Source organism: Homarus americanus, unplaced genomic scaffold (assembly GCF_018991925.1).
Source record: "Homarus americanus isolate GMGI-L3 unplaced genomic scaffold, GMGI_Hamer_2.0 scaffold44651, whole genome shotgun sequence".
Taxonomy (NCBI): domain Eukaryota; kingdom Metazoa; phylum Arthropoda; class Malacostraca; order Decapoda; family Nephropidae; genus Homarus; species Homarus americanus.
The window spans coordinates 91,364-109,715 of NW_024713059.1; the positions used below are offsets into that span (position 1 = coordinate 91,364).

Genomic DNA, 18,352 nt, shown 5'->3' on the forward strand with positions numbered 1-18,352 from the left:
GATATTTCCTTGATCAATATGATTGGAAACAGGATATAGGAGAGAGAGAGAGAGAGAGAGAGAGAGTTGTGAAAGTGTACAAAGTGTAAACAGTGAACTCGAAATCTGTTGTAAGTAATGGCTGAGTAATGGCTGTAAGATGGCTGAGTAATGGCTGAGTAATGGCTGTAAGATGGCTGAGTAATGGCTGTAAGATGGCTGAGTAATGGCTGAGTAATGGCTGTAAGATGGCTGAGTAATGGCTGAGTAATGGCTGTAAGATGGCTGAGTAATGGCTGTAAGATGGCTGAGTAATGGCTGAGTAATGGCTGGAAAATGGCGGCGCTGTAACACTTTAAATTCCGTTCAATTGTGAGTTATATCCATTTGCATCGGCCTGGTAATACGGATCTTGTAACTGACTGACTAACAAGCTCCAGGTGCACTAGAGTTTAACCCATCAACTGTTATCTGTGGTGAATGTAGTTTGGGAGACGAAGTGGTTTTTCCAGTTAATAGTCATTCCCGCGTCAAGACAACAGAAAAGATGTCTGTAATGAGGCTGCTATATAGTTAACTAAGTGGTCAGGTCACGTTGCTGTAGTTAACTAAGTGGTCAGGTAACGTTGCTGTTATAGTTAACTAAGTGGTCAGGTAACGTTGCTGTATAGTTAACTAAGTGGTCAGGTAACGTTGCTGTAGTTAACTAAGTGGTCAGGTAACGTTGCTGTATAGTTAACTAAGTGGTCAGGTAACGTTGCTGTAGTTAACTAAGTGGTCAGGTAACGTTGCTGTAGTTAACTAAGTGGTCAGGTAACGTTGCTGTATAGTTAACTAAGTGGTCAGGTAACTAAGTGGTCAGGTAACGTTGCTGTAGTTAACTAAGTGGTCAGGTAACGTTGCTGTATAGTTAACTAAGTGGTCAGGTAACGTTGCTGTAGTTAACTAAGTGGTCAGGTAAGGTTGCTGTATAGTTAACTAAGTGGTCAGGTAACGTTGCTGTAGTTAACTAAGTGGTCAGGTAACATTGCTGTATAGTTAACTAAGTGGTCAGGTAACGTTGCTGTAGTTAACTAAGTGGTCAGATAACGTTGCTGTAGTTAACTAAGTGGTCAGGTAACGTTGCTGTAGTTAACTAAGTGGTCAGGTAACGTTGCTGTATAGTTAACTAAGTGGTCAGGTAACGTTGCTGTAGTTAACTAAGTGGTCAGGTAACGTTGTGTATAGTTAACTAAGTGGTCAGGTAACGTTGCTGTATAGTTAACTAAGTGGTCAGGTAACGTTGCTGTAGTTAACTAAGTGGTCAGGTAACGTTGCTGTATGTTAACTAAGTGGTCAGGTAACGTTGCTGTAGTTAACTAAGTGGTCAGGTAACATTGCTATATGTTAACTAAGTGGTCGGAATAACGTTGCTGTATAGTTAACTAAGTGGTCAGGTAACGTTGCTGTAGTTAACTAGTGGTCAGGCAACTACGTGATTACTTGCAAAGTCTGTGCGTAGAGGCTACACTCTATCTAGAAAGCGTGACCTTCAAGAACTCGCCATGACTAGTGACAGAAACTGCAGAAGGTCTTTGACTACCTCCTCAACCACAATCTCTGAAAATTGTGGTTAATAAGACAGCAAAGAACACCACCTTCACTTGGTTAATAAAACTCGTGGTTGGGTCGTTAACCATGGAAAGTTAAATACAGTGAGCGCCCCCCAAACCACGAGCTGTATGTGGGTAGTTACAGATGGACAGTGGTTAGGGTTTCGTGTATGTCTCCTTGAAAACAACAAGTCCTTACGTATTTTGATCAGTGTGTGTGGGTGGGTGGGTGGGTGGGTGTGTGTGTGTGTAATATTCTACATATGTACTTCGGAATGCTTTGTGTAAATGTCCAAAATACATCAAGACTGTTTCCCATCCAGTCAGGTGAGGTGAGGTCAGGTGAGGTCAGGTCACGCCACTACATAGAGTTGTGAAGGAAAGAAAAAAAAAGTGCGCTGGTAACTGAGGAACACTTACTTGACAACCTCTTAAGTGGAGCAGTTGTAGTCGGAGCTGGCACTTGAAATTTAAAATAAAACAAAACGTACACTGTATTTATATAGTTATTATTAATTAAAAAAAAGTGACACAACCAACGGAAGATTATATAAAGTTTACAAAATTAATTACACAAAAATATAGTTGATTTAGTTATTATCACAGGTACACAGAGGCACTGGACTGTATATTGATTCCGGCATAGTAGACATAGGATTAGGTGAAACGTTGACATTATACGTTTACAAGCTAGATTTAGATACGGGTTGGTATACAGATAACACAAAACGAACTAGAACCAATACGTATATTAGACTCATAGACAAATTCGAGTATTAAATTAGAACACATCATAATTCCAGGTAGAATTATAGTTGATATATTGAAACTATAGACCAAATTTATAGTACGGGTATTATATCAATAAAATAACCACCTGTTCTATATTTACAAGAAAACGCTGACGATTATTTTACGTAAATACTTGTAAAAAAGAAGAAAATAAAGATCATTCATAGTTTTAGTATTTTGGGTGGTAAAAATAATTAATAAGTATTTAAAAGAATGCAGAAACAGGTTAGGTTAGGTTAGGTTAGGTTAGGTTGGATAGTTTCTCAGGTCAAAGTTTTTCAATTTGAAGAAACTCGCGGCTGAGAAAGTTCCACAGAGACACCGCACTGCCAAGGTCCTCAACAACTATGATTTGGTTGTTGGTACGTGACGTGGAGGAGGGGGGGTGGTTGTTGGTACGTGACGTGGAGGAGGGGGTGGTTGTTGGTACGTGACGTGGAGGAGGGTGGTTGTTGGTACGTGACGTGGAGGAGGGGGTGGTTGTTGGTACGTGACGTGGAGGAGGGGGTGGTTGTTGGTACGTGACGTGGAGGAGGAGTGGTTGTGAGTACGTGACAGGGAGGGGGTGTGGTTGTTGGTACGTGACAGGGAGGAGGGGTGGTTGTTGGTACGTGACAGGGAGGAGTGGTTGTTGGTACGTGACGTGGAGGAGAGGGTGGTTGTTGGTACGTGACAGGAGGAGGGGGTGGTTGTGGGTACGTGACAGGGAGGGGGTGGTTGTTGGTACGTGACAGGGAGGGAATGGTTGTGGGTACGTGACGTGGAGGAGGTGGTTGTGGGTACGTGAGCGTGGAGGAGGGGGGTGGTTGTTGGTACGTGACGTGGAGGAGAGTGGTTGTTGGTACGTGACAGGGGAGGAGGAATGGTTGTGGGTACGTGACGTGGAGGAGGGGGTGGTTGTTGGTACGTGACGTGGAGGAGGGGTGGTTGGGTACGTGACGTGGAGGAGGGGGTGGTTGTTGGTACGTGACGTGGAGGAGAGTGGTTGTTGGTATGATGACAGGGAGGAGGAGGGTTGTGGGTACGTGACGTGGAGGAGGGGGTGGTTGTTGGTACGTGACGTGGAGGAGGGGTGGTTGGTACGTGACAGGGGAGGGGGTGTGGGTACGTGACGTGGAAGAGGGTGGTTGTTGGTACGTGATGGAGGAGGGTGGTTGTTGGTACGTGACAGGGAGGAGAATGGTTGTGGGTACGTGACGTGGAGGAGGGGGTGGTTGTTGGTACGTGACGTGGAGGAGGGGGTGGTTGTTGGTACGTAGTGGAGGAGGGTGGTTGTTGGTGTGACGTGGAGGAGGTGGTTGGCGTGACGTGGAGGAGGGTGGTTGTGGGTACGTGACGTGGAGGAGGGGGTGGTTGTTGGTACGTGACGTGGGGAGGGTGGTTGTTGGTACGTGACGTGGAGGAGGGGGGTGGTTGGGGTACGTGACGGGAGGAGGGGAGGTGGTTGTTGGTACGTGACAGGGAGGAGGGGGGGTTGTGGGTGCAGGACAGGAGGAGGGGGGGGGTGGTTGTGGTACGTGACGTGGAGGAGGGGAGTGGTTGTGGGGTACGTGACAGGGAGGAGGGAGGGTTTGTTGGTACGTGACGTGGAGGAGGGGGGTGGTTGTGGGTACGTGACGGGGAGGAGGGGGGTGGTTAGGGTACGTGACAGGGAGGAGGGGAGTGGTTGTTGGTACGTGACAGGAGGAGGGGGGTGGTTTTGGGTACGTGGATGGAGGAGGGGGGGTGGTTGTGGGTACAGTGACAGGGAGGAGGGGGTGGTTGGGGTACGTGACGTGGAGGAGGGGGGGTGGTTGGGTACGTGACGTGGAGGAGGGGGGAGGGTTGTTGGTACGTGACAGGGGAGGAGGGGGGGTTGTGGGTACGTGATGGAGGAGGGGGGGGGTTGTGGGTACGTGACGTGGGAGGAGGGGGGTGGTTGGGGTACGTGACGTGGAGGAGGGGGGGGTTGCTGGCGTGACGGAGGAGGGGGGGTGGTTGTTGGTACGTGACAGGGAGGAGGGGAGGGTTGTTGGTACGTGACGTGGAGGAGGGGGGGGGTGGTTGTTGGTACGTGACGTGGAGGAGGGGGAGGGTTGTTGGTACGTGACAGGAGGAGGGGGGGGGTGGTTGTGGGTACGTGACAGGGAGGAGGGGGGTTGTTGGCATGACAGGAGGAGGGGGTGGTTGTGGGTACTGACAGGAGGAGGGGGTGGTTGGGGTACGTGACGGGAGGAGGGGAGGGGTGGTTGTTGGTACGTGACAGGGAGGATGGGGGGGGGTGGCTGGGGCACGTGACAGGGAGGAGGGGAGGTGGTTGTTGGTACGTGACAGGGGAGGAGGGGAGGGTTGTTGGTACGTGACAGGGAGGAGGGGGTGGTTGTGGGTACGACGTGGAGGAGGGGGAGGGGTACGACAGGGATGAGGGGAGGGGTGGTTGTTGGTACGTGACAGGAGGAGGGAGGGTGGTTGGTACGTGACAGGAGGAGGGGGGTGGTTGTGGGTACGTGACAGGGAGGGGGGTGGTTGGGGTACGTGCGTGGAGGAGGGGGGGTGGTTGTTGGTACGTGACGTGGAGGAGGGGGGGTTGTACGTGACGGGGAGGGGTGGTTGTTGGTACGTGATGGAGGAGGGGGGGTGGTTGGGGGTACGTGACGTGGAGGAGAGGGGAGGGTTGTTGGTACGTGACAGGGAGGAGGGGGGGGTGGTTGTGGGACGTGACGTGGAGGAGGGGGAGGGTTGTTGGTACGTGACGTGGAGGAGGGGGGGTGGTTGGGGGTACGTGACGGAGGAGGGGTGGTTGTGGGTACGTGACAGGGAGGAGGGGGGGTGGTTGTTGGTACGTGACAGGGAGGAGGGGAGGGTTGGAGTACGTGACGTGGAGGAGGAGCCAGAACCACCCTCCTGTAAGTGCGCCATTTCAATCATTATTTTTCTCTTCCTCTCCATACATTATTGTCCTCTCTTCTGTCCTCGATATTATCCTCTTCCTATTCCCAGTCTCTTCGTTAACATTCCCTCTCACCCCATTATCATCTTCTCTGTTTCCCGTTATCACTCTCTCCTCTTCTCTTTCCACTCTTGTTATCACTCCACTTCCTTCCGTTATCATCTGTCCTCACCCTCCCCGCCTATGCTACCTTCAAGGAACAAGCGGAGTCTTCAAGGAACAAGTAACATGGAACGTCTTCAAGATTTCACTTATCATAATTTAGACCTGGTAAAAAAAAAATAAAAGCCCCAAAATTAAAAAAATTAAATAAAATCTTCAATCATCAAATGACCTGAAATTAATTAACACCTCCATATTGTGACAGAAAACGATTCCTAAAAAAAAAATCGTAAAAAAAAATCCAATTATTTCGTTTTTTTGTTTTGTTTTTATTTAGGTTTAGTTAATTACGTCAGGTCTTTGATGACACCTAGGTTTGATCTATGCTTCAATTGGCTGGTCATTTACAAGTCGAGTGAATGAATTATTATTTTTTTCATTTTAAGTCATTTATCGGCAGGAGAGAGAGAGAGAGAGAGAAGAGATAAATGGATCGTGTGACAGAGTAAGTGTGTGAGTGTGTGTGTGTGTGTGTGTGTGTGTGTGTGTGTGTGTGTTTTTAGACATCATACATATAATCAACACTCTCCTCTCTCTCCCTCATTCCCTCCTTCCTTCTTCCCCCCCACTCCCTACTACCTCTCCTATCACTCCACTCTACAACCCGTCACAATACACCACTCAAATCACTATCTTCTGAGACCCGGAAAATCCTCACAAGAGCTCTCCCAAGATGAATTTCCTCCTCCGGGCCAATTTGTCCAACAAATATCAACACCGAAATAACTCTCCTTTAGTTTATTGGAAGGTAAACACGTGACTGGTGCTCGGCTGGGTGTTGTCGAGGCGTTATTCGTCTTCTTGCACCTATTGACGCCTTGTTGAGTCGCCTGAGTTGTGATAGGAATTGAAAAGAAGATCATCTTCTGGCAACGATATGGTCACGGGTGGGGTTGGGTGGGGGGAAGTGGGAGGTCGGGTGAGGTGGAGTGAGGGTGAGGGTGGGGTGGGGTGGGGTGGGAATTGGGGGAGTGGGGTGGGGTGGGGTAGGGTTAGTGGGTGGGGTAGGGTGGGGTGGGGTAGGGGTGGGGTGGGGGTGTTGGGGTTGACGCGCCTGAACAAGACATTGACAGATAGCAGAAAATGCATATATGTTCACTATTAATGACAAATGGACATTAAAAAAAATAGTTTGTTATCTATTTACAGCAATTTTTTTATATAATGTGAATAATTGTTAATTTAATATATACCTGTGGAGAAACATTTAATTAACGTATATTATATTAGATTATGTATGATATGTACACTGGAGAGAGAGAGAGAGAGAGAGAGAGAGAGAGAGATAGAGAACGAGAGAGAGAGAGATGAGAGAGAGACATACGACCTTGTTTACACCTGGTTAATAGAGGTTTGTTTACACCAGGCTGAGATATATTTATTTACACCGAGGTGTTTACAAAATCTTGGTAGATATTTACGTAAACAAACAATGAATCAGATTCATACAAGAGGGGACGCGAGTTTCACGTCTCACTCACTCCTCTCCTCACACTTACTCACTCATTCACCCACTCATTCATTCACCCACTCACTCACTCACTCACTCACCCACTCACTCTCCCACTCACTCACTCACTCACTCCTCCTCCACTCCACCTCACTCCTCCCTCCTCACTCCTCACTCACTCACTCACCACTCCCTCACCCACTCTGCACTCACTCACCCACAAATATTAACATGATAATAATGTGTAATCTCAACTAACTCGTATAAGACAATGGCTATTTTTTTTATGAAAGGTTTTTGAAGTTTGTGATAATTAAAACGATGAATAGCGTTTAATACCTCTTAAACCCTGTTTGAGTTTTATAAGAGATTTCGTCTATAGATATATATGCACTCTGGTGACACACACACACACACACACTGCCATTCCAGGTAAGTGGGCGGGCGCAGTGATGTAAAGCCATCGACCCATAACACCAAATTTACCTGAGGACAACTGGGACTCCTTGCCACCAGGTAATCACGTCTAACCCACGCAGGTATAGAAAACGATGGTGGTGATGATGACTGGTGGATGATGATGATGATGATGATGATGATGATGATGATTTAGTCTTAGAAAAGCTCTTAGGAGTTTAACCATAGTACACATGAAAGACTCCGGCATAACTAAAAACACACCCACCTCCACATCACACCCCACCACAGATCCTTACCGTTTGTGCCATTCTCAAGACTCTTCTGCTTGTCCCGCTGTGTACGTCGTATCATCCAGCGCTCCAAGGTGTCCAGCTCCACCTGTTCCATCAGCCAAGACTCAAGGAACTCCGGGTGGGCCCTCAGGTACTGTCACCATCTCCCCTGACACCTCCTCTGTTGGTAAAAAGAAAGATGGGAGTTTAAGTGAGGGGGTAAGAGAAAGGGAGGAAATAGTGAGGGGTGAGAGAAAGGGAGGGAGGAAATAGTGAGTGAGAGAAAGGGAGGAGGAAATAGTGAGAGGTGAGAGAAAGGAGGGAGGAAATAGTGAGGGGTGAAGGGAGGAGAAATAGTGAGGGGGTAAGAGAAAGGGAGGAAATAGTGAGGGGTGAGAGAAAGGGAGGGAGGAAATAGTGAGAGGTGAGAGAAGGGAGGGAGGAAATAGTGAGAGGTGAGAGAAAGGGAGGGAGGAAATAGTGAGAGGTGAGAGAAAGGGAGGGAAATAGTGAGAGGTGAGAGAAAGGGAGGGAGGAAATAGTGAGAGGTGAGGGACGAGAAAGGAAATAACAAAGAACAGGAGGATGAACACATGATAGGTGAAGGAGGTAAAATAGTAAGAGATAAAAGATAATAAATGAGAGACATAAAGATAAGGAAAAAGACCAAAGACATAATAATAATAAATGAGGGAAAAAAATAGATAAATTAATAAAGGTCAAGATATAAGTACGTTAGCATGTAGAAAGTGTCAAGCAACAAGTTATTGGCCCATGTAAGAAGGTCTGCATCATCAATCTAATGGTATAGTATCATGGACCTTAAGGAAACTTTGGGCAATATCTCAAATGGACCCATAACCAACCCTTAAATATAAACATTATTTCCTTTGTTTACATTCCTCGTATCTTACAATGTTCCATGGGTCTAAAAAAATATATTATCAAATTAAAAAAAACACGAGATCCAAATAGACTTCTGAACCACATTGAATAATAGTTTTCTTCGGAAGTAAGATTCATTCCCTCGACTTTCCATCTCTAGTAAATTTGAGTGGATTTTTTTCCCCTCGATATTACTTTTTCTCCTCAACTCCTGGGGAGAAACTTGACGAGATTTCCCTATTTTTTCCCCTTAGCTCTTCATCAATACCTTACTACAGATTCATGGTTCATGCACAATATCTAAAATTATTTCTATATATACGAAAAGTTAAATTAATCTCAATCATCCAAACTCAAATTCTGATTCTGGTTTCCCCATGACGAATCTTTCTCAAACCACAACTTTAATATCTCGAGTCTGTAACTTTTTCTGAGGTAGTATTTATCTTTCATTTTCTTGTATATATATCTCAAGGAGTTTCTGGTCATGTTTATTAGGAGTGGTGGCGGCGGGGGGAGGAAAGTGGTTAAATAAAAGATGCAGTTTTCAGATTCAATTCCCTCTCCATCCCCCTCTCATCGCTTCATCCCTCTCGTCGCTTCCTCCCTCTCCGTTTCCCTCTCGTCATTCCTCCCGTATACCATCCCACTCAGTTTCCTATCCCCCTCTCGCCTTTATCTTCCTCTTCATCCTTCCTCCCTCCCTCTCTCTACACCCCCCCTCCCTTCGCCTATTGTGACGGGCTCCTTTCCCACGTCCGTCACATGTCTCTTACGCGCGCGCACACACATCGTAAGGTGATATTCCTGGTAGTAAAAACACAAAAAAAAACAAAGGTGTGGGTAATTAGAGGCAAATCTTGAAGTAGGTTAATCTGAGAATGAATATGATGCATTCTTTGTGTACGAACCTCTGTCCTGTATGGCAGTGAAAAGTGACATTACCCACATGAATCTGACCGACGTATATGTATGTATGTGTGCGTGTGTGCATGTATATGTACGTGTACATGTATATGTGTATGTATATACGTATATGTATGTATATGTGTGTGTGTGTGTGTTTACATATATGTATATGTACTGTCAATGAATATGATGCAACTCTTTGTGTACGAACCTCTGTCCTGCATGGCAGTGAACAGTGACATTATCCATATGAATCTGACCTCTATACATTTATAGTTGTTAATGAATATGATGTATTTCTTTGTGTGTGAACCTCTGTCCTGCGTGACAGTGAGAAGTGATACCACCCTCAGTGTCAAGACCTGACTGAATTACTCAGAATAGGCAAACTGTACTACAAGCTCTGCCAATAAATTTGTTAAACTAAAACTCGACACTTAAGTAATGACTCCATCTGCAGCGGGAGGAGGAGGAGGAAGAAGAGGTGTGGGAGGAGAGGTGAGGTGTGGGAGGGATGGTGTAGGAGGTACTTGGTGGTGGTAGTGAAAGTAGTGGTGGAGGAACTAGTGGAGACAATAATGATGGAGATAATAATGATGGAGATAATATTGATGGAGACAATATTGATGGAGACAAGGGCGAGGAGACGAGTAAAGAAAACAAAAATACTCCCCAAAAAAAAAAAAATTAAACATATATTACCTAAGAAAATATATCTCACCTGAGTCTCCATTTATATTAGGGTCCCTCCTCCCATCCCCACCCCTCCTCCCTCACTCCCCCACCCCCCCCTCACCCCCACCCCCACAGAGAACCAATTATTATTTATTAATTTATATATATTTTTTTTTTCTTCGATTTATTATTGTTGATATTATTATTATTATTATTATTATTATTATTATTATTATTATTATTATTAGTAGTAGTAGTAGTAGTAGTAGTAGTAGTAGTAGTAGTAGTAGTAGTAGTAGTAGTAGTTAATATTTTTCTCCCTACACAAAACAAGACCACGTAAGAGCAATATTGTGGTTGGGTCTGTAAGCTGGTGTTTTCTTACCGGGACCTGAGACCCTAAAGACTATTAGGTCAAAAAAAACACCTGTCACCTTTTGGCTATTAACGGTATATCACACGGAAGAGGAAGGAAGGGAGGAGAGGAGGAGAAGGAGAAGGGAAAAGGGGGAGACGAGGGGAAGAAAGGGGAAGGAGGAAGAGGGAAGAAGGTGTGGTGGTTGTGGTGAAAGATGAGAAGGGGGGTAGAGGAGGGGGTAGAGGAGGGGGTAGAGGAGGGACAGTGAGGAGGTCATGATATTAATGGAGGTCACGGAAGGAGGGAGGGAGGGAAGGACGGAGAGAGAGGGGGAGGGATGGAGGGATTGAAGGAGGGAGGGAGGGAGGTGCAGAACCCCTCACTCCACCTTAGTACTTCACGTGATTGCAGACGTCACCCTTTGTGTATCCTGTAGTAGTGGCAGAAGGAGGGGTTAATATTGTGTAAGTATAGTAGTTCGGTCTATTGTGAGGGCAGGGAGAGGTCAGGTCAAAGATGGTGAGAGGTCAGGTCAAAGATGATGAGAGGTCAGGTCAAAGATGGTGAGAGGTCAGGTCAAAGATGGTGAGAGGTCAGGTCAAAGATGGTGAGAGGTCAGGTGATAGATGGTGAGAGGTCAGATCAAAGATGGTGAGAGGTCAGGTCAAAGATGGTGAGAGGTCAGGTCAAAGATGGTGAGAGGTCAGGTCAAAGATGGTGAGAGGTCAGGTCAAAGATGGTGAGAGGTCAGGTGATAGATGGTGAGAGGTCAGATCAAAGATGGTGAGAGGTCAGGTCAGGTCAAAGATGGTGAGAGGTCAGGTCAAAGATGATGAGAGGTCAGGTCAAAGATGGTGAGAGGTCAGGTCAAAGATGGTGAGAGGTCAGGTCAAAGATGGTGAGAGGTCAGGTGATAGATGGTGAGAGGTCAGATCAAAGATGGTGAGAGGTCAGGTCAAAGATGGTGAGAGGTCAGGTCAAAGATGGTGAGAGGTCAGGTCAAAGATGGTGAGAGGTCAGGTCAAAGATGGTGAGAGGTCAGGTGATAGATGGTGAGAGGTCAGATCAAAGATGGTGAAGGTGTGTGTGTGTGTGTGTAATAATAATAATAATAATACTAAGCGGTTTATTAATAGAGTTGCAGCCAGTGGCTGAAAATATACAGACTTACATTTGATTTAGACATAATGATATAATATGCATTAAATACATTTACAGGGCTGTACAGTACATAAATCAGGAGTTGTTTATTATTTTAACAATAGATGGGATGGTGCTGTTCTTATATCTATCGGTGCGGGCTCTTTTGGGCTGAATTTTGTTGCAGTGGCGGACTGCGCGAGTTGGGTGGGGGGCTGCCGGTGGCAGGAGGTGGCGATGGCGAGGGTGGTGCAGTAGTCCACGGCCAACCCTTTCCAGTGCTTGGTGGTGGAGGTCACTGAGGGATGGCATTTCCAGGGTGGAGAGAGCGTTGGTGTAGCCGGAGTATTCTGCGCCGAGCATGATTCTGCAGGCCCTTTTCTGTACCTTCTCTAGCTGACGTTGTTGGGTGGAGTTGAGAGAAGACGACCAGGCTGGTGACGCATACATTAGTTTGGGGAGAATAAAGGCGTTGTAGATGGTCCTCAGCTCTGGCGTGGGTGTCCCAAGTGACCTAAGTCTTCGTAGCATGTAGAGACGGTACGAGGCTGCCTTGACTGTGTTATTTACATGGGCTTTCCAGTCAAGTTTGTTGTCTATAGTTACACCCAGGAGTTTGGCAGACTGCACCAGCTGGAGAGGATGGGCACCCACTATGACTGCTGGGGCTTGCACTGGAGTGGTGGCGGTATTGATGTGCATGACTACGGTTTTGGTGTGGTTGATGGTGACCTTGTTCTCCGTAGTCCATGCCTGTAGCCTGCCCAGGGTGCCTTGGAGCGATGAGTAGTCTGGTGCGGTGTTGTCCACTGAAACCCCCACAGTGCAGTCATCCACGTACTTCCACCTGTGAGGAGTGTCCGATAGAGCGTCGTTGATCAGGATGAGGAAGCACAGTGGTCCCATCTTGGTCCCCTGGGGAACACCGCAGGTAAGGTGTTGGAATGTAGAGACCAAGCCCTGATACCTCACTGCTTGGCGACGTCCACTGTGTGTGTGTGTGCCGTGTTTAATATTTGTGTCATAAAGTGCAAGACTCTCCTTTTTGTACACACACACACACACACACACACACACACACACACACACACAGTTTTGTCATTGCCCTCAAAAGTTGCCTTACTACTCTGTTGTAACGGCACCACACAATACCATGCTTGTTGTTTCAATCCCCAAGGTAATGTTTTAAGCCTCATTATAAGCCTCACTAAGCCTTATGACAACACACAGCGGCCGTAGTAGAGACTGATGAATACATTATAATACCTCACAATGTTTACTTTAACTCAGTGTAATTAACCGTGAGAGGTACAATGGAGTGATATATTAACATACTAATAATACTAATTAACATGTAATGGGTAATGGTAAATATTTAATTACCGTATTTAAGCTAGAGGTCAACACAACTATTAATTATACTCCCATTAGTACGAAGATTCTATCATACTCTAGCAGCAGTTATCATACTTCACCTACAACCTGTTATCATAGTCTAGCAACAGTCAATAGTCTATCATACTTACGTTCTTTTAATCAGCCACCACACCCTCCCCTTTCCCCGACCCCCCACATTTAATTCACCTCTAAATTAACTCTGATTTCACACTATGTTATGTTATGTTATGTTATGTTATGTTATGTTACAGATCAGCTTGACAGGACGATTGTTATGTTATGTTATGTTATGCTATGTTATGTTACAGATCAGCTTGACAGGACGATTGTTATGTTATGTTATGTTATGCTATGTTATGTTACAGATCAGCTTGACAGGACGATTGTTATGTTATGTTATGTTATGCTATGTTATGTTACAGATCAGCTTGACAGGACGATTGTTATGTTATGCTATGTTATGTTACAGATCAGCTTGACAGGACGATTGTTATGTTATGTTAGACAACTGAACTATGCGATTTTTTTTCTTATTTACAGTACTTAACAATTTCCTCTTCCTGTTTACAGATGGTCAAGACGGTAAACAACTGCGCCTGTACCTTACACCTAAACCTGAACTACATAAACAACTGCGTCTGTACCTCATACTTAAACCTGTACTACATAAACAACTGCGCCTGTACCTCATACCTAAACCTGAACTACAAAAACAACTGCGCCTGTACCTCATACCTAAACCTGTACTACATAAACAACTGCGCCTGTACCCCATAACTAAACCTGTACTACATAAACAACTGCGCCTGTACCTCATACCTAAACCTGTACTACATAAACAACTGCGCCTGTACCTCATACCTAAACCTGAACTACAAAAACAACTGCGCCTGTACCTCATACCTAAACCTGTACTACATAAACAACTGCGCCTGTACCTCATAACTAAAATAACACTTATATTTTTAAATAAACTTTTGACTCTGAATAGACCTACATCTTTACACGACCTACGGGCCAGAAACACACCTATTGTAGTGAAGTTCTTTGATCTGACGCTAACCTTAACCCTACCTGCAGCAAAAGAGCTCCTACCCCCTTCACACACACACACACACACACACACACTCACACACACACACACACACACACACACACACACACCTCGCTGCGTCTTATTCATTCCTTACACTATACACCTCCTTTCCCTTATCCCTTACACCTACCATTTATTCCTTATTCCTTCGTTTTTCTGCAATTCTTTTCTCTTAACACTTATTCCCTTCATGCTGAGAATCTTTTACCATAACGACTATTTTGTCCTGATCTCTTTCCTCTCCTTCTCTCACTTCTTTCCTCTCCTTCCCTCACTTCTTTCCTCTCCTTCCCTCACTTCTTTCCTCTCCTTCCCTCACTTCTTTCCTCTCCTTCCCTCACTTCTTTCCTCTCCTTCCCTCACTTCTTTCCTCTCTTTCCCTCACTTCTTTCCTCTCTTTCCCTCACTTCTTTCCTCCCCTTCCCTCACTTCTTTCCTCTCCTTCCTCTTTCTTTCCTCTCCTTCCCCTCGCTTCTTTGCCCTCTCTTTCCCTCCTGCTTTCTCTCTTTTCCCCCTCACTTCTTTCCTCTCTTTTCCCTCCTTCTTTCCCCTCTCTCCCTTCTCTCACTTCTTTCTCTCCTTCCCTCACTTCTTTCCTCTCCTTCCCTCACTTCTTTCCTCCCCTTCCCTCTTTCCTCCTCCTTCCCTCACTTCTTTCCTCTCCTTCCCTCCTTCTTTCCTCTCCTTCCCTCACTTCTTTCCTCTCTTTCCCTCACCCCTCTTCCACCCCCCCCCCCCTCCCACCTCCCCTCAAGCAACCACTAACGAGGACAAGTCTTGACGGACGGGAAGAAATATATGATGACCGGTAAGAGTTTTCTTCTTTTCCTCCTCTTATTTTCTTCCCTTTTTCTCCTCTTCCTCTTCTTCATCTTCCTTAATCTCCCTTCATTCTTCACCCCTATCTATCTATCTATCTATCTATCTATCCATCTATCCAATTATCCATCCATCTATCTATCTATCTATCTATCTATCTATCTATCCATCCATCTATTCATCCATCTATCCATCTATCTATCTATCCATCCATCTATCCATCCATATATCCATCCATCTATCCATCTATCCATCTATATCTATTTCCAGGCATCGTTGAGTATTTAGGACAAGGTATATATTTTTTTTACCTGGTCGGAAGGTTCATTAGACTAAACTTAATTGATATTACCCGTCTAGTTAACTCTCTCTCTCTCTCTCTCTCTCTCTCTCTCTCTCTCTCTCTCTGTTGTTTTAATTACTTTCTATCTGTCTGCCTGTCTGTCTGTCTGTCTGTAACTGTAGACGGTGAGATAAATAAATAAACCCCTTTGATTTAACTTAACATTATGACAGTTAAATTAGGCCAACTAACTTAACCTAACTTTATAACGGTAACTAACCTAACCTAACCTAACCCAACCTTGTGGCGGTAACTAAACCATCTAACTTAACCTAACCTCGTGACAGCCAAATATTTAATCACCTAACTATATAGCAAAAACCTATACTGTACCTGTATCTATGACTCCACTTGACATCAGCCTTAATTACCAACAGGTAGGTCAATGTATACCTGTTCTCTACGTTCTCATTAGTGATTTTAGACGACAATTTCTTAAGAGTATTTGTTCATCATCTGATTTCCTTTTAATTTGGTGATTTTTTAGTTTATTTTCATCTTTTTCATAATATTTCAGTATTTACGTGTTGTGTTGTCGAGCAGATAATTCAGGTGTTATACAGTGAATGAGGGGAAGTGGTAAGTTTAGGTGAATAGTTATATTACAAACTATAAATAATTAACCCCATTCCTAACCTAATCTAACGTATCCAAACCAAACTTAATGGATATCTAGTAAATGTCACCACGCATACATACATACATACATACATACATACATACATACATACATACACACACACACCCCAAAAGGAGGATAATTTCCCCCGGAGAAAAACACAGTCGCTGCCTCATTAACCAGACGAGAGCAGTCAGTCAGTCAGTGAGCCAGTCAGTCAGTAGGTGAGCCGCAGGAGGAGGAGGAGGAGGAGGAGGAGGACTGGATGGGGACTGGATGAGGAGGACTGGATGAGGACTGGATGAGGAGGATGAGGACTGGATGAGGAGGAGAGAGCCATAACACATATGTGGGTCAGTCTTACTGTCTCTTGTCGCTGTTGTCGTCTTTATCGTCTCGTTAACTCGTCACTATTTTCGTTGTTGTCTTCGTCATCATCTTGTTAAAATCGTCACTATTATCGTCCTCATCTCCGTCATCGTCTTCTTGTTAAATCGTCACTATTATCGTCTTCGCCGCGTCGTCTTCGTCATCTTGTTAAATCGTCACTATTATCGTCTTCGTCAGCGTCTTCGTCATCGTCAGTGAGAACAATAGCACAGTTTTAGGGTCCGTCTCCCACCTGTAAATGAGCTTCATTGTCCTGCATCACCACTTGTTATGAATTGTTCCTAGAGGATTCTGTTTATTTCTCCGCTGTTGTGTGTGTGTGTGTGTGTGTGTGTGTGTGTGTGTGTGTATGTGTATGTGTGTGTGTGTGTGTGGCAGACAGAGAGAGAAGAGAGAGACAGAAATAGAGAGAGAAAGAGCGAGAGAAATTAATTGGACACGGGTTCTCCGCTCAGAAACATATAACCTCCCGTCAAAGGTACAAAAATAACATAAGAAAGTATTGGTTTTTCCCTTACTGGCAGAGACACAGAGAGAGTGTGAGAAAGAGAGAGAGAGAGATATATAAAGAAAGTCTCTGTCTCTCTGTCTGTTTCTCTCACAACAAAGGTCTCACAGCAAAGATACAACCAAAAGGAAACTCATGTCATTAGGTTAAGTAGCTAGCTTATTCTTGTGGGGTCGAGGCAATCCAGTCATTCCCAACCCTTTCTGACATAATGAGATTTTTAAGGCTAAAAGCTTTATCATGGAACTAAATTAACCTCTAGTCTTTTCTCCCCATCTATGACCGTCACATCTTTATATTCTGTCGGTAATTAGAATTTAAAAGGTCACAATTACTATTCAAGAAAATTTGCCCTGACCTCTCTCTCTCTCTCTCTCTCTCTCTCTCTCTCTCTCTCTCTCAGCCACGCCTCCATTAAGTATGAGTACTGAGGCGTATTGTTGCATCAGTGAGTCAGTTAGTTAGAAAGTCAATGAGTCAGTGAGCCAATTCAGAGAGTCAATGATCAGTGTCTTCTTTACGTATTGATTAACGAAGAGAAAACTAACCTAACCTAACCTAACCTAACCTAACCTAACCTAACCTAACCTAACCTAACCTAACCTAACCATAACCAAAAATCGACATCACCATAAAACTGAAATCACATTACGTCCATCAATACCAAGACAGACAGACAGACAGACGAAAGATGATACTATATACCCTCCTCCTACAGACGGTGGCGAGGTATAAAAATAAATATTACTGAAGGAGGAAAGTTGATTACGTTACCGCCAGACCCTGATCACGGCCAGACCCTAATCACGGCCAGACCCTGATCACGGCCAGACCTGATAACGGCCAGACCCTGATAACGGCCAGAACCCTGATCACGGCCAAAACCTGATCACGGCAAACCCCGATCACGGCCAGACCCTGATCACGGCCAGACCCTGATCACAGCCAGACCCTGATCACGGCAGACCCTGATCACGGCCAGACCCTGATCACGGCCAGACCCTGATCAGGCAGACCCGATCACGGACAGACCCTGATCAGCCAGACCATCAATATTGCCTTGGTGCTCTCGAGGTCTGCTGAACTAGTGGAAGGACTTGGTGATCCAGGATGGTGGTTAGCTAGTAGGTGGTGCTAGTAGTAGGTGCTAGTAGGTGGTGCTAGTAGGTGGTGCTAGTAGGTGGTGCTAGTAGTGGTGCTAGTAGGTGGTGCTAGTAGTAGGTGCTAGTAGGTGGTGCTAGTAGAGGTGCTAGTAGGTGGTGCTAGTGGTAGGTGCTAGTAGGTGGTGCTAGTGGTGGTAGGTGTTAGTAGGTGGTGCTAGTGGTGGGTGCTAGTAGGTGGTGCTAGTAGGTGGTGCTAGTAGTAGGTGCTAGTAGTAGGTGCTAGTAGTAGGTGCTAGTAGGTGGTGCTAGTGGTAGGTGCTAGTAGGTGGTGCTAGTGGTAGGTGTTAGTGGTGGTGCTGGTGGTGGGTGCTAGTGGTGGTGCTAGTAGGTGGTGCTAGTAGTAGGTTAGCAGTGGGTGCTAGTAGTAGGTGCTAGTGGGTGGTGCTAGTGGTGGGTGCTAGTAGGTGGTGCTAGTAGTAGGTGCTAGTAGGTGGTGCTAGTAGTGGGTGCTAG

General features: G+C 45.4%; 1 protein-coding gene across 1 annotated transcript in view; it reads right to left on the reverse strand.

Moving 5' to 3' along the window:
* Positions 1-18,352, reverse strand: part of LOC121865665 (probable 3',5'-cyclic phosphodiesterase pde-5) — a 115,407-nt gene that overhangs the window by 51,750 nt on the left and 45,305 nt on the right. The window contains 2 exon segments of the mRNA XM_042365190.1: positions 1,992-2,033; positions 7,621-7,777. Coding sequence (XP_042221124.1) covers positions 1,992-2,033; positions 7,621-7,711 — 133 coding nt within the window. The 5' untranslated portion in view covers positions 7,712-7,777.